Below are 17,168 nucleotides of genomic sequence, written 5' to 3' on the forward strand. Positions count from 1 at the left end.
TTCAAACTGAAAAGATGTAAGAATCAAAATTTATTATTAGCTTGGAGCAGGTGTGTTAGACTGAGGACATATTCAATACTTACAAAGTCAATTTAAAAACCAAATCATTTCTGGGCTTCCCTGGTGGCACAGTGGTTAAGAATCCGCCTGCCAATCCAGGGGACACGAGCCAGGGCTCGAGCCCTGGTCCAGGAAGATCCCACATGCTGTGGAGCAACTAAGCCCGTGCGCCACAACTACTGAGCCTGCACTCTAGAGCCTGCAAGCCACAACTACTGAGCCCGCGTGCCACAACTACTGAAGCCCCTGTGCCTAGAGCCCGTGCTCCGCAACAAGAGAAGCCACCGCAAAGAGAAGTCCACACACTGCAAGGAAAAGTAGCCCCCGCTCGCCGCAACTAAAGAAAGCCCGCACACAGCAAAGAAGACCCAACGCAGCCAGTTAAATAATTAATTAATTTTTAAAAAATAAATAAATAATAAAATAAAATAAAAACCAAATCATTTCTATATATAATCCTCTAGTTTCAGTTCTCAGTCCTGTTCCTCAGTCCCCCTTTCCTCCTCGGCTTCTTCATCCTTTTCTAAGACATGTCTTTTCTAGCTTAATAAGCTCAGAGCATTGTTTCCGGTCATGGCAGCATATTGCTGTCACCATTCTTACGGAGAGATGCCATCCAGCCCTCAGCTGCCTGGAGGCTTAGCAACTCTTGGCTCCAGCCCAAGTCACGTGACAAAACAGGTGACCTCAAAATCAAAAATGAAGCGCCATGGCCACCCACCCTCAACCACTTTTACAGCTGGGCACTGTCAACCTGATACCAAGGAAAATTGCCTAATTAGAAAGTGAGCAGAGACTGGCATTCCACATGTTGGGTTTTTTTTTTATCACTGAAGTATAGTTGATTTACAATGTGTTAATTTCTGCTGTACAGCAACGTGATTCTGTTACGCATATCTATACGTTCTTTTTCATATTCTTTTCCATTATGGTTTATCAGAGGATACTGACTATAGTTCCCTGTGATATACAGTAGGACCTTGTTGTTTATCCATCCTATATATAATAGTTTGAATCTGCTCATCCCAAACTCCCAATCCATCCCTCCTCCACCCCTATCCCCCTTGGTAACCACAACTCTGTTCTCTATGTCTGTGAGTCTGTTTCTATTTCATAGATAAGTTCATTTGTGTCATATTTTAGATTCCACATATAAGTGATATCATACAGTATTTGTCTTTCTCTGTCTGGCTTACTTCACTTAGTATGATAATCTCTAGGTCCATTCATGTTGCTGCTAATGGCATTATTTCAATTCCTTTTATGCCTGAGTAATAATTCCCTGTGTGTGTGTGTGTGTGTGTGTGTGTGTGTGTGTGTGTATACATATATACACACACACACACACACATACCACATCTTCTTTATCCATTCATCCGTCGATGGACACTTATGCTGCTTCTATGTCTTGGCTATTGTGAATAGTGCTGCTATGAACATAGGGGTGCATGTATCTTTTCCAGTTAGAGTTTTCTCTGGATATATGCCCAGGGTTTTGTTTTACTTCAGGAGAAAACACTACAATTATGTGCCTTCACCTTAGCCCATTCTGTGTAAATCCAACACTGTTTTGGAAAATTCATCACCCAGCCACAGAGCAGTGCAGGACTGAGTGAATGAATGAATGGGGGAGGGGTGGAGGAGGGATGAGGAGCTACTGACAATCTCTAAACGTTTAGAGAACCCAGGACTGACTGAAGTTCGTATTGACCTAAAAAATATATTCAGAGGTGTTGACCTCAAATTCAGGGCACCATCTCTATTACAAACCTGCTAATTAAAGAGAAAACAAGAAAGAGAAAGTTATATAAACCTACAACTTATTCAGCACAGCCACAGTTTTTCTGGTAAGTGGGAGAGAACCATATGAATTAATAAAGAGTAACAATAGTTTACTCTTTTATACTTTTTTGAAATTGCCATCTGAGGCAGATTTTGAGTACTATAAAATTATCAGTGTCCTGGTTTATTTACCTAAGTCAGCCTTAAGTAATGCATGGTTGTTTTTGAAAACTGATCCACTCGAAAACGTGAAACCACTGGTCTGAGGATATGCAAAATGACAATTCTGAAAGAGTTCCAAAATCATTTTGAGCAGAGGCATTGCTGTCAAAATTTCCCTTCGGATTTAACAATTTGCATCACTAATTTGTGATAGATTTTCAGGTTTATCTGATAAAATATCATGGATGTTTCTTTATGGGACAAAAAAAAAGGAAGGAAGGATCTGTTTGCATAGTTTATTCCAACTCTTTCAGTGTTTAAAATGGAAAGGTGATTAGAAAACGTCACAGACGCCAAATTTCTTTCCACCTCCACTTTGAAAATAATTATTATTACCTGGAATTAAAATGTGAGTGGAAGGCAATTATATGTTTTATTATTAACCCCTCTCCCTAACAAAAGAACAGGTAAAAAGTTAAGACAGAGAAAGGGCCTGTGATAGGAACGTGGCAGCACTTGTAAAGACAACCAAGCCAGGTCTGGGGTAGAAACTGTCAGCTCTCCACCCTCAAGGCAGAGTGGCCCTGTGGGGCTTCTCTTTGAGGGGTGTCTCCTGTACCATTTTCACAGTGACTGTGACAAAGAAACTCACCGACTGATAACACAGATTAAGTCTGTGTTAATCCAGCGGTGTGCTAGGCAGAGCACTAAGCCTGGCCCCGAATCAGGCAGAGACAGAGAAGGGAACAATGGCCTGATTGTGTAAAGTCTTAAGCCTGCGTGGGTGAGAACTGGCCTCTGTCACACTTCTGTTGTGGGTGTATGTAGTTATTACCCCCAAAAAGCACTAACTGTTCATAACCAAGAAGGAGGACTTCTAGGCGCACTGGCTGCCTGGCTTGCCAGAAAGAGCTTTTTTTCAGGACACACTCAGAAGCACCAAGACGTGCTGTTATACAAGGGCATTTCAGCAGGCTTCAAAACTGATCTTAGATTTCATTAAACAAACCCACTGCCACAGAGCACAGACACTGATCCCCATCTTGCAGCTGGACAGAGGGCGACTAACCCAAACATTTAATCCAAGTCTAGCCTCTCGACTTTGTGGGACGATGATCCTGCTGACGGATTGGGTAAGCTGTCCATCTGCTAACTCTGAAGCTCTGTCCCAGTGCCAGTGAGGGTTTTGTACTAAAACTGTCTTTTAGTTTCTTGTTCACTCAAGTTTGCAAAGTAATTCTCCAGAATGTGCAGTCTCTGGTCATGTTTGTTCCACATGCAGTATTATTTGCCCCATAAGAGAAATAAACTCATGACTTCTTTGGCTGTGCTAATACTAATAGCATTTCCTTAACTTCATCCATCCCTGTTCTACCTTCACAATTTTTGTCATCCTGGTAGAGCACCTGTGTTCTTTATTATTTACCTCACTCTTTTAAATCAACTTTGTTGAGTAAGATTTATTTTTAAATCACTAACATGAATAGAAAGCCATTATCATCACCAGATATAAAAGATAAATATAACAATCAATACAATATAGTGCTATTAAGTTTTACAGAAAGCAACCTAAAGGGAGTAAAAAAAATTTTAAATAAAAAGGAAAGAGGATAACTTCCTCGCTCTGATTCAATATTAAAAACTGCTGTTTTGCAGTACCACTTAAAATCTTCTCTAGCAGTGCTGGTGGCGTATGCCTTACACTTTGGGGGAAAAAAACTGAACTAAACAGATAATGATACAGTACTGTGATGTAAGTCGAATTACAGCATAGACTATAAAATTCAAATTACTAACCCTCTGGGCAGGACTCATGATGCACTAAGAAAGTCCACCCTACACTTGTGGACAGCGAGATAGTACTCTGGGGTAGTACCTCTTCTCACGTATCCAGAAAGCATTTGTCTCCAAGAGCTAAGAATCAGTGAGCAGAGAAAACAGACAAAAAGTCCGGGCATGAAAGCGGATGCGCTTCACCACAGAAAACTGCATCAGACCTTAACTTGAAGCCTATAGTACTATCTCCCTCCCTTGAGCAGGGAACATTAGGAAACGTCTAATTTTGCTCCTGGAATCAAAGCCGACTTGAACTTCAGTCAGCTCTAGCCTCTTACCCTTTAGCCAGGAATATCCTGGAGGTTTCCCACCTTCCACATGGGCAGGTGCGGGACCAAGAGAAACAGCGAATCTGGGCTCAAAGCCACAGGAAGCTGCTGAGGGGCTGTTAGGAGCGGGCTTGGGGGTGGGGATGGCTAAGATCTCCTCCTCAGTGTGTTTGGCATCCCTGGGGAGCTTCTTAGCAATGCACCATCTCCAGACCCACCCCAGACCTACTGCATCAAAATCTACATTTTAACAAAATCCAATGGTAATTCATGGCACGGTCAAGTTTGACAAGCACTGATCCAAAAGGGCTTGAGTGGTCTGACACCAACATCTCGTTTGCCTCCCTCCTCCATGGGCAAGCGACACTTTCTGGAAAATCAGGAACTGAGGAAGGCAACAAAGGTCCTACCATGACAGTGGCCAGTGCCGGCCGTGGCCCTGCTACAACCCAGGGACTGGGCAGGAAAAGCCTCTGATCACGGAGAGGGCCTTCTCCGCTGGGGCTGCAGAAGACACACGGGGCTCCAGACATGAGCCCCAAACCCTTACAGACACCTGCATCCACGCAAAGTGCGGGTCCTCCCACTGCCTCTCAGGCTGCAGACTCTGTAACCTGGATTCACCTACTCAGCTGCCTAGGAAACTCACATTAATGGGATTTTATGGGCCAGAAGAATGAGAGAGGAGACATAGGGAGATTTGCCTGACCTGGAAACAGCTCCAGACCCACGTTCCTGTTGGTTATAGTAAAACCATGACCTTGTTCTGCTCTGTCATCTGTGCAGTTTTTTCACAACCACAAAGAAAGGCCCCTCCACCACCACCACCTCATTCCCACCACACACACGAGGCAGAGCAAGGCTTTGCCAATAGGCGAAGGGGGAGTTTAACTCCCCCAGCATTTCTACAAGAGCCTGATTAAAAGGGAGCAGATCTGCGGGATCCGTCACAAAAGTCCAACACCTGCAGAAGGAGAGGTTGAAATGAGGCGGGGAGAAAAGGAGGGTAGGCATCCCAGGGAGATAAAACACTGTGTGACCTGACACGACTACAGTGAAAGCTCACCTCCTCTTATCAACATGCTGGAAGGTATAAATGGACATGTGGAAAGAGGCACGTAGCCCTTCTTTCTTCCTCTGAATATTTGAAAAGACACAGCTGATGTGGAATCTGGTAAAACTGGCCGCTTGACAATGCTGAATTCCCACAGAGCATCTCTTCCCATCAGAGTCAATAATAGAACTGCAACCTTCAAGCTTTATGCGTTCTCTGCTCCCAGATAATTAAAGCCAATACTTCTCCTCTTTCTCAAGTATTTCTGGACCCCTGCTTCTCTTCCTTCCTAATGCCAATTTCAAAATGACTATTTGATTTCTTGGGACTGTGTGATTTCAGCGACCATTTTTCAAAGTCACTGCTTCCTTGCAGAGTTCATAGCCAGCCAGTCTTTACAACTGAGATCATCCCTAAGACAAGAGAGAGCAGTTTCAATCACATACGCCTTAGGTAAGGGAGACGCAGGACAGCCTTAGAGGCAAGGCTGGCTTCAGAGGTCCGCCCCCTGCCACCCTGCAGTGTGAGGGGACGCTGCCCATCAACAACTTCTGCAATGAGGGCAGGGCCGCGCTCTGTACTGCTTGCCACCCCTGTACCAGGGTAGCCAATACCCAGGGTGCCCAGTGACCGGGAGCTATGGCTTACGGTTGGCTTAAAAAGATGAGTTGGGTCAACCAGGCCTCATTTAGAAATGGCAGCCAGATGCCACAGCAAGGGCAGAGGCCCAGAAGTGCATGGTGAGAAACCACAACAAACCGGGTCTGCAGAGGCCAGTTCCAAAGGACAGAGCACCCATAAACAGAAGAGAGAGGCCAAGAAACACTCAAATGGTGTCAGATGTGGACCCCGGGGCAATGCTTTTAGCAAGTCAGCTCCACCCCACACCCCATCCTTACCATCAAATCCCTTTTACTTAAGCAGAGCTGACCCCCCTGCAACCAAATAAGCCATCGTAAACAAGCCTCCCAAACTAATTTTTTTCACTCTTTCTAGTACCTGCAAGGGAAGAAATAATTCTCATGACAAATAAAGGTAGACGCTATATCAAGAGCATATGGCTTGGCCTAAAGACAGTTTCCAATGGATGGGATCTGAGAGGTGGTAGCAATTTACAAAGTGGAGGGTAAAATCATTCTTTCTTCACCACGTTTTCAATCAAGTACTGATTATTATTGCTGCCTTATAACAGTGACCCACAGGAAAATACTATTATCCCGGCCTTGGGGTTTCTGCAGAGGACATCAGACTGAAAGAGCCAGACCTGAGGGTCACTGAGAAGGAACCTGCAGATTTTTGTAGGAAAGCAAAACAAAACACAATGTGGTGTGTAATAGGAGAGACAGAAAAGGATTATCATTTTTATAAACAATAGATTACATATGGGCTTATCCTCAGGACATTAAACCGGAGTTCTTGCAAGGACTGAATTCCACCACTAAAGACAGGACCCCTGGGAGCTGCCACTTTAACTTGAAGTAATTAATCAAACATGCTCCAACAAGCCATGGGACCAGTCTGCCCGGGGAATGCTCTAAGGGCTATAAAACCCAAGGTAAAACCAGGGTACCCATTTAAAAGTGAAAGGTTAAACAGGATATAAACACCCTGCTAGGGCGTTCACTTAAAAGGAAGCAACATTACAGTGAAATCTGAAAATCAAAATAAACTCACAAATATGCCACACAAATAATTCAAGTGGGCAGACCTACCCGGGGCCTAATCAGAACTGAATGAAACTGACAGAAATATCTGGACGGCAAGCAGGTCTGTTCACTGCAGCAGGGAGACAGATTCTCAGGGGAGCAGCCCAGGCAATCAGGCCACAGCCAGGAGAAACCAACCCTTCCCTAGGGCGCTTTCCCTGCCACAGCAGTCCCCCGAGATCTGGACAAATGACCATACTAGTAGCCCTCAATGTCACCTCCAATCAAACGTGGGGGCAAGCTGCGGATTTGCCAGTCCGCAGCTCCACCGCTGTGAATCAGACTGAACCAACTTTGAGAAAGTTATCGCCTAAAAACTGTCATGACATTTTGGGTAAATACATATGAGGTGACTAAAGTATTCAATAACGGCATTAATTTCATCCCAAAACATATACATAGCTTTCCTCCAAGAACATTTATCCAGCCATATTTACTAAAAATTGTAAGCACCAGCATCAGAAGAGACAAATGAACAGTTCAGGTGGAATCATTTTTTCTTACCATTTCGGGACACATCAAGTTCCACCAGCTGCATGAAGTTGGCTATTTCTGGAGGGAGCCGCTGAATTTCGTTATCGCTAAGTCCAAGCTTTCGTAACTTGACTAGCTGGAAAAATTGCTGAAAGACAAAATAGTTTTATGTAGGTCTCACATCTATTTGCAGTGTAAACTTTTTGCCCAATATGAAATTTAAAAACAATATGTCTTTTAAAAATTAGTGACGATTGCACCAATGTCAATTTCCTGATTTTGATATTGTACCAAAGTCATGTGGCGATGTCACCAACAGGGTAAACTGGGTACACAGGCCATCTCTGTGTACCATCTACAATTATTTCAAAATTAAAAATTTTTAACAATGAATAAGTAACTCAATGAGAATAGTAATGACTCCTTTATATTATCCAGTAGGTAGTCACATTTTCTACTTATGGAACCTGATATGAAATCTGCAATGTTAAATAAAGATATTTGAAAATTAGAGTAAAATATTTCTTAAACATTTTTAAAAGAAATTACTGTGCATTAGAAAATATATAAATATCCCACAAATGTGTGGAGGAGAAAAAAATTATTTTTGGCCAATCTAAAAAAGAGCCTGCACTGGATCCTTCCATTAACCACGGCACACAGAGGTGCCTTTTGCGCCACACCCTTTAAAAACTGTACTAAAATAGCATTAAAGGAATTTATAGGGAGATGGATATAGATATAAAAATATGAAATAAAGGCATGAAGACAATTCAAGATGAGAGGGAATGAGAAGCAAACTAGACATGCAACAAAATCCTTGAAGCTAGAAAACAGATAAATTAAATGACAGCTAACGAAAGAATCTATACAAAGCTGAAATTTAAGCCTATGGAGTGAGTAGCCAATAGCAGATTAGGTCCAGGTACCTCTGAAGGAAGGAGAACTCTCTGAAAATGGATATAAAGACAGTTAGGCCCCCATAAGCCCTCCTCTCCCCTGCACAACCAGGCAGGGGACTGTAAATTTCCCCCAGAAGAGCTGACTGTAAGCACAGCTAAGGGCAGGGGTGAGGCACCCAACTGGAAACAGGGGGAGGGGGTCAGAGCCTGCTCACTGAGATCCACCCCCTTCTTCCTGCAGCCAGGCTCCCAGCGGGGGAAACAGACAGACTTACAGACACGGATTACACAATAGGGAAGCCCCAGGTTACAAGCCCCACCCATGCCCTCAGAGCTTCAATTCTCTCCTTTTTTACTTCAAGTGCCTGGATCTCATTTAAACAGAGCCAAGGTTCTCCAGACACTTGAGGAAAGCCCTTTACATGAAAGAGAGTGGGCACCCACACACATCTCAGAAGAAACAAATGTGATGTAGGGAGCAGGAAAAATTTCACCAACCAAAAAAAATATAATTAATACCCACAGAGAAATAAGAGGAAGTGAAGCAGCATGATGCCATAAAAGGCAAGCTTCAAAGAATAAACTCTCAGAAATTAAAAACTAGTGCAGCATCAATATAAGAATCCAATAAAAGAGATGAAAAATAAAGTTAACAGAAATCCCTCAGAAAGTAAAAAAGAAAGACAATGAGGTGGAGAAACGGGACAGAAAAAAAAAGGAAAATTAGAGGATCAGTCCTCAAGGTACTATATCCAATGAATAGGTATTACAAAGAGAAAGAAAACACAGGGACTGCAGAGCATGAGTTTCCAGTTTGAAAGGGCCCAACACGTGGACAATAAAATGAATGACACAAAACACATAGGGATATCAAGGAATATTATAAAAGTTCATAACTCCAGAAGTAAGATGATTCTAAAAGCTTCCAGAGACCAAGGGGTTGGGGGGTGGGGGCGGGGAAGGGAGGTCATAACAAAGGATTGGGAATCAGAATGGTGCTGGACTCAACAGCAACCTTAAAAGTAAGAAGGCAATGGAGCAATGCCTTCAAAATTCCAAGAAAACATTATTCCCAACCTAAAATCACATACCCAGCCAAACCATCAGTCAGGTATGTGACAGAATAAAGACATTCTCAGACACGCACGGTCTCAAAAAATTTATCTTCCTTGGACCTTTCTCAAGAATCCATCAAGGGACTTCCCTGGTGGCACAGTGGTTAAGAATCTGCCTGCCAACGCAGGGGACACAGGTTCGAGCCCTGGCCCGGGAAGATCCCACATGCCGTGGGGCAACTAAGCCCGTGCGCCACAACTACTGAGCCTGTGCTCTAGAGCCCGCGAGCCACAACTACTGAGCCCACGCACCACAACTACTGAAGCCTGCGCACCTAGAGCCCATGCCCTGCAGCAAGAGAAGCCACCACAATGAGAAGCCTGCACACCACAACGAAGAGTAGCCCTCACTCGCCGCCAACTAGAGAAAGCCCGTGCGCAGCAATGAAGACCCAATGCAGCCAAAAATAAATAAATAAAATAAACAAATTCATTAAAAAAAAAAAACAGAATCCATCAAAATGTGGAAGTATTGGGTTGGCCAAAAAGTTCATTTGGTTAGTGACTATGTTGTTCAATAAAATTCTTGGTGAAAATGAAAAACGTGTCTCTTATTTTCACTTAAAACTGAATGAGTTTTTTGGTCAACCCAATAAATCTAAAAGGAGGAAGATCTGAGATCCAGAAATCAGAGAATCAACAAAACAGAGACAAAGGACAAAACAGTGAAGGAATTCCAAGATGGCAACCGAGCAGCAGATCCCAAGAGCAACCTGTCTACACTGAAGAAAATATGAGGGCTCCCATAAAAAAAATTAAAAATACCAACACATGTGAGGGGTTATGTGACATGTTTTGGAAGTATCAGGAAAATTTATTTGGTGACAAGTTAGAAACTGAAACAGAGAAAACAAAGCAAGCAAAAAAGGAGGGAGTTATTAATTCCAGAAAAAATACAGAGTAAAAGAAGATATAGTCATAATGTAAATATAAAATTTGGTTATGAACAATACTTATACAGTCATAATATTTTAATATTTATATACTGTCAAAAACAAAATTTATATTATGTCAATACTGAGAGGATGGGAAAGAAACTGCAAGTGCTAAAGACTCATCTTCCATAGAAGGAAATCAATAAATAACTAAAAAGTGTGTGTGGCGGGGGTGGGGGGGGGGATCAAACAGTAAAATCAAGCCATTTAGCAATGTGGAAGCTAATGTCAATAGAAATATCCCAGAGCTGGGGGTTCGCAAAAGCCAGAAATTGTAGTGGGAGAGGGGGAGGGCAAGAGGCTTACTGGATTTTTAAAACATTATTTGCATATATTACCTTGCTAAAAATAGAAATTGAATTTACAAAGGAAAAAGTCTCTACTAAGATGACAGGGTGCTCCAAATGATAGTTGCAAAGGATGGTAACATTTAATAAGCTTCATCATTTCTTTTCCTTTGGTAAAAGGGATTGTAACTTATACAATCAAAAAGAAGGTATCATCTTTGACAACCAGTTGGGCAATACACAAAACGTAAAAAGTTTTTCAAGTCCACTGACATCATAACAATACTTTTGGGCATCTATTCTCCTAACAGTTGAAAATAAGAAAAACCAGCTACGGTGCACAATATGTCTTTGCATTCTTATCATTACAAATGAAACGCATGTCAAATAAGGGAAATGATTAGCATGTTATTAATAACTCAATACCAAGCAAACAACAAAAACGATTACTGTAAAGACCAGAGAACTTGAAAAAGATTGACGACGCAAATATAATTTTAAAAGAAGACAAAATGGCAGGTACTCTATGGAAAAAAGCACCCGTGCATGTTGAAAAGGGAACGGGGGAAAAAAAGTTATGCTAGGCAACAAGGGAAATGCATGAACAACTTTATTTTTTTAACAAAAAAGATGTTTTAAAATAAAACGAACTATGAATCTCAGCAAATGAATGCTACCAATTAGCTATATATGACAATGAGCGTGCTCAACAAAAGGACTAATCCTCTGGAGTTCTTTAATCATAGGGTTGAAATTTAATTTCTTAAGGAAAGGTATTGAAATTTCTTTATGTGGGTTATACTAAAGCATTAGCTGACACAAAAGCCATTCAAAAGAGTCACATTTGAATAACTGAGCTTATGCCAGTTGTTCAAAGAGTCTGACAGTTTAATAATGCATCGATGTGTTTACTCAGGCATGAAAAGCTCACTTTGTTTTCCAGGAAAGGCATAACAGCAACAGCACAAAAACCATCACCAAATCCATACATTCAAGGACCATTCAGAAATAATACAAGAAACCAAGTCAACCAGGACTTAGATCTACAGTGAATAATAAGCTAGTTGTATGTCTGTGGAAATGACAACCTGCAAATCCCAACGTCCAATAGAAATCCTAATTTAATCCTAATACTAATTTTAAATCCTAATTTAAAGCAAGCAAATTTAAGTTTTGTTCTGCATAGTAAAAGCATCCTCAAAAAGGACCTGTCACAAATACTACTTTATTCAACGGGGGATGCACATACCAGATGGAAAAACAACCCTATCTGACAGCATCCCACAACGAAAACAGTGATTCCTCAATCCTTCCCTCATTATCCTGATGGGATCTTAGTTCGGTGTCCAAATGCTTTAAATTAACTACATTCTATAAGATAGACACAATGCCACTAAGACTGATTAAATCTTCAAGTTTTCAACTTCCGCAGATCGTCATGGAAGAAAACTCCACAAGCTTATAAACGCTTCTGCCTTCTCTCTGAGATGAGCCAGGGCACATGAGGAACAATTCCTGTAGCCCTCTTGGCAGGAGGCCTCAGCAGGGTGATCATGTGACGGGGTACACAGACACCATTCTTCAACCACACCATGTTGATTACAGTGCACTGGCCCACTTAGAGCACATTTTGTACAATGACATGGAAAGAAACCCAAATTGCCTTGGCTTGCTTTGCTATACCACAGTCTTCTTATAGCCACCATTGTTTTTAGTAGATACAGAGTCTTTAATCTGGTTGAACAGAATGTTTCTTTTTCCCATTCTCCATTTCTGGCAAGATTCTTTTTCCTTCTCTTGATAGTGTGAGTTCCTCTCCCTTCTTCTTAGGAATACTCAGTCCTAAGAGAGCTGTGTCCTTTGCTATCACTATACGGCCAATGATCGATTGTCCCCCACTGCCCAAATGTCCCCATAAGGTGAAGAAAACATGAACCACTGTTACAGATTCACCTGGGAGATGACAACATAAAGAATGTTATTAAACTCCTGAAAAAACTGTTTGAGCTGTCATGACACCAAATTTACTCACAGACTTCCTTCTGGGGGTCTTCTAACCCTTCAACTAAATTTGACCCCTTTCCATCCTACATAACTCTCATCACATCCCTACTCCTGTCCCCAAAGACCTGAACTGCCTTTGTGGTCAGCCTCCTTGGTAAAGATGTTGTAAATCAATGGTTCTAATCTCCAGGTGAGAATAACACTTGTTACAGTATTTATCATTCGTATCATCTGGCAGTGTTCTTTTCTACGAGACTTACAAAAAGTAACTGTGCCTTTATTACCCACAAATTTTACTCCTAGGTATATACCTTATAATTTTTTTTAAAACTCTCACATATTCTATTCCAGAATATATACAAGAACGTGGGTGACAGAATTGTTCATAATTGCCCAAAACTGTAAATAACCCAAATACCCATCAATAGTAGATCTGACAGAGGTATATTCTTGTAATAAAATTTTTCACAGCAATGAAAATGGAAGCTTACTCTTAGTCATAGTATGGAGAAATCTAGAAATAATATTCAGCAAATGAAGCCAGACACAAAAGAAGGCATACTGTATTATTCCATTTATATAATGTTGAAAAATCACCAAAACTAAACTGCTTTGTTAGAGATGCATACAGAGGTGGTAAAAAATATTTTTTAAAAAGGCAAAGATATGATTACTATTAAATCAAGTTAGTGGCTACCTCTAGGTGTGAGGGAAACATTATGATCAGGAAGGTCATGCAATGGGCATTAGGAGGCCTGCCAATGTTAAACGTTCTAAGCTGAGTGGCAGTTATGAGTATTCATTTTATAATTTGTTATATACTGTAAGCTGTACATTTATGCCTTATGCACTTTTCAGTATATGTGAAATATTTTTATTTCACAGTAAGAAAAGTCTTTTTAAAGCTTTAAACTACTTACTAATCAGGAAGAAAAAATACCAGACAATTAGCACCATGACATCAAATTCTTTAACTCATCAGAGTTAATGATAATAAAAAGCAATGGCATTATGTCTGGAGAAGGAGGAGAAATAAAACGACCAGTAGTAACCAAAACAACAACGTTAGAATGATCATTCTGTAGCCGTTATGATATAGCTGTCAATCTTTACTGAGGGATTCTCTGTGCTCAGCAGTGAGCTAAGGACTTTACCTGGATCACATACTCTAGTCGTCTCAATGTCACCACAGTGCTGACACCTACATGTATCAGTCAGCCACTGCTGCATAACAGACCATCCCGAACTTAATGACTCAAAAGCAACATGACTTTTGGAAATTTCTCACATTTCTGTGGGTTTGCTGGGCAGTTCCTCTGCTGTTTTCACCTGAGCTCACTCATGCAATTACAAGCAGCTGGAGGGTTGGAAGGGCTGGAAGACCATCCCGGCCTCACGCTTATGGTCTGGCAACTAGTGCCAGCACCCAGCTGGAGCACCTCTGTTCTCCACAGGTCTCTTTCCTCTCCCTTACGATTGAGTGGCTTCTTACATGAAGCTCTCTGAGTAACATTCAAAAGGGACAAAGAGTCTGGGAGGACTCTTGGGGACAAGACCTTAAAATTTGCACCATGTCATTTCAGTCCATAGTCAGGGGAGTGAAGAAATAGTCTCCACTGGCAGATGGAAAGAGCAGCAAAAATCACACTGAAAAGAGGCATGGGAGGGGAGAAATCTGGTAGATTAAATGGTCTACCGCAAAATGAGGTAGGGGCCTCAGGGGTGCCACAGAAGAACACATATAAAAACTGCACAGATTATCCTAGAAAATTCTATGGTTGATCACAGAGTAATGATTTTTCCCAAGGAAATTTAAACAGAAAATATAATAATATACTGAATAAACTTTGGTTAAGACATGACTTTTGATACACGAGAAAGTTAGGGATAAAAGGAAAAGCCCAAGAAATATTCACAGAATAGTTAAAAGATCCACTGGCTAAAGCAGAGAATTCAAATAATCATATCCCACGTCCAGAATTTGAATTTGAAAGGGTTTCAGCAAACACTCAAAAATAAGAGCTATTGATGAAATAAGCATCAATAAGATACTTTTTCTAATATGTTTTAGTAAAGAGGGATGAAATGGTAATGTCCCCAGGTGAATCACTTGACTTCCCTGGTCCTCTGTGTCCCTGTGTAAAAAATAAGCATTAAATGATTGAAGGGCTGTTTTTAGTTCTAAAAATATTAGGACTGCATTTCAAAATACCTTCAATGTACCATAAGAAACATGAAAATCCTATTAACGCGCAATACAATAAGCATGCAGTTAAAAATGCATAAAATTACAGAAAGTAGATTAGTGGTTGCCTAGGAAATGGGAAATGACTGCTAATGGGTATGGGGTTCCTTCTGGGGCGATGAAAACATTCTAAAATTAATTGTGGTAATGGCCGCACAACCCTGCGAATATACTAAAACAATGAATCATTCACTTTAAATGGGGGAATTGTATAGCCTGTGAATTAATCTTAATAAAGATGTCAAATCACACACAGAACTGGTAGACAATAAAGAAGGAATCCCCTTTGGTAATGAAAGACTAAGCTAGGAACACACAGACATTTTATTTAAAATTGAATTATAGTTGATTTACAACGTTGTGTTAGTTTCAGGTGTACAGCAAGTGATTCAGTTATATTTACATATATATACACATATATATATATGTTCTTTCTCAGATTCTTTTCCATTATAGGGTATTACAAGATATTGAATATAGTTCCTTGTGCTATACAGTAGGTCCTTGTTGGTTATCTATTTTATATATAGTACTGTGCATCTATTAATCCCAAACTCCTAATTTATCCCTCCCCTCCACCCCACTTTCCCCTTTGGTAACCATAGGTTTGTTTTCTATGTCTGTGGGTCTATTCCTGTTTTGTAAATAAGTACAATTGTCTCACTTTTTTAGATTCCACATATAAGTGATATCATATGGTATTTGTCTTTCTCTGTCTGACTGACTTCACTTAGTATGATAATCTCTAGGTCCACCCACATGGCTGCAAATGGCACTATTTCATGCTTTTTTATGGCTGAGTAATATTCCATTATATATACGTACCGCATCTTCTTTATCCATTCATCTGTCAGTGGACATTTATAATAGGTTGCTTCCATGTCTTGGCTATTGTGAATAGTGCTGCAATGAACATTGTGCATATATCTTTTCATATTAGAGTTTTCCTAGACACTTTTATTTAATCAAATCCCTATATGCACCAGTGAGGTAAAGTTTTTTATGTTCAGTTCACAGATGAGGAAACTGAGGTTTCAGCAATATTTCACGGCTCCCTGATACTGCTGCTAGTTAATAACATTCTTTCAGGAATACCAGCATTGGAGGATCACAGAATAATAAATTTTCAAGTAACTGGCAAACAAAAAACATTTGTGAAACTATATTCTAAAGAGCTAAGTGAAACAAAGTCATGGGAAGGGGAAATTGGGGCTAGGATAGGTATTACACTAAAATGTTGCCAGCGCTGTAGGAAAGAAAAGAACATGCTAACAAGCCCTTATGGCAGGGGCACTGTGGCCAATTCAATCCAGGCAGAGAGAGCAGATGTGAAAGAGAAGAAATCTAGATAGATAAGAAAGTGAGCAACTTCTAGAGGATCTTGGGCCTGGAGAGGTAACTCCAGATAAAGCCTAAGGCCAGGGGAAAGGCTGAAAGAGACAGGAAACCAGGAGACAGAATGTGATACAAGTTTATAATATGACAGAGCAAAAGGGGCACATCAAGAAGAAAGGCTTGGTCTACTTTTGGAGGCAAAGGAGGAAACATCACCCAGCAGCAGGGCAGCCCTGGTGGAATTCAAAAAAGACTGACTACACTGTCTATTCAACTGGCAATTCGAATTTTCTGAACGATTTTCAGATAGATACAGAATGGAATTCAAAAGAGAGTCACAGATACTAAAGAATTTGAAACACTGATTCACAAAATGGGAAGCTCATATCCACACACTACTGCGTTGGGCCAAGGTACAGATAATAAACATGAAATGAGATAAAAGGTTCAATCCCTTCAGCAAAACTAATACAAAGCAGGGAGAAATATATTTCCTTGCCCACTGATTTGCCCATAAAACAAATAAATGAGACAGACCACAGGGAAAAAAGTCTCCTGTTCTAAAATACAATGTTTAATCAGTTCCTGATTGAGCAGCACAGGTACCTTTTCTTTTGGCAACAGAACGAGTGCGGATTCTTTTCCTTGCGTGGCCCTAGAAAGTCACAGTCAAATCAAAGTTCAGAGAAGCAAATGAGTTTCCCACTGAGTGCTGACATGTATACTTGAGCATTGATAATAAGGATGTTTACTTTGCTTGGAATATTTCTCTTCCCAATTTTTCTGTCTCTGGTCTCCACTAATCATTTTACCCTCTCTCATTTGCTAATATATGTTCACACTTTCACAGTGTTTTCATTACATTATCAAGCTGGCATCATGAATGAACACTAACGAGGATATGAATGCCTCAAGGGTGCACCCCTGGTAATTAAAACAGCTCAGGTGTGAATCACTTTGAAAAATCATAAAACCAGGAATGCATCATTTATCGTGCTATGA

The 17,168-nt window shown here is 40.8% G+C and overlaps 1 protein-coding gene across 1 annotated transcript in view; it reads right to left on the reverse strand.

The window, feature by feature from the left end:
- The window catches only part of LRRC1 (leucine rich repeat containing 1), a 127,541-nt gene that overhangs the window by 75,208 nt on the left and 35,165 nt on the right, over positions 1–17,168 (reverse strand). The window contains exon 2 of the mRNA XM_060162537.1: positions 7,374–7,491. Within this exon, the coding sequence (XP_060018520.1) occupies positions 7,374–7,491 (118 nt within the window). The remainder of the gene's footprint in view (positions 1–7,373; positions 7,492–17,168) is intronic.

This window comes from Lagenorhynchus albirostris, chromosome 10 (genome assembly GCF_949774975.1).
Source record: "Lagenorhynchus albirostris chromosome 10, mLagAlb1.1, whole genome shotgun sequence".
NCBI lineage: Eukaryota > Metazoa > Chordata > Mammalia > Artiodactyla > Delphinidae > Lagenorhynchus > Lagenorhynchus albirostris.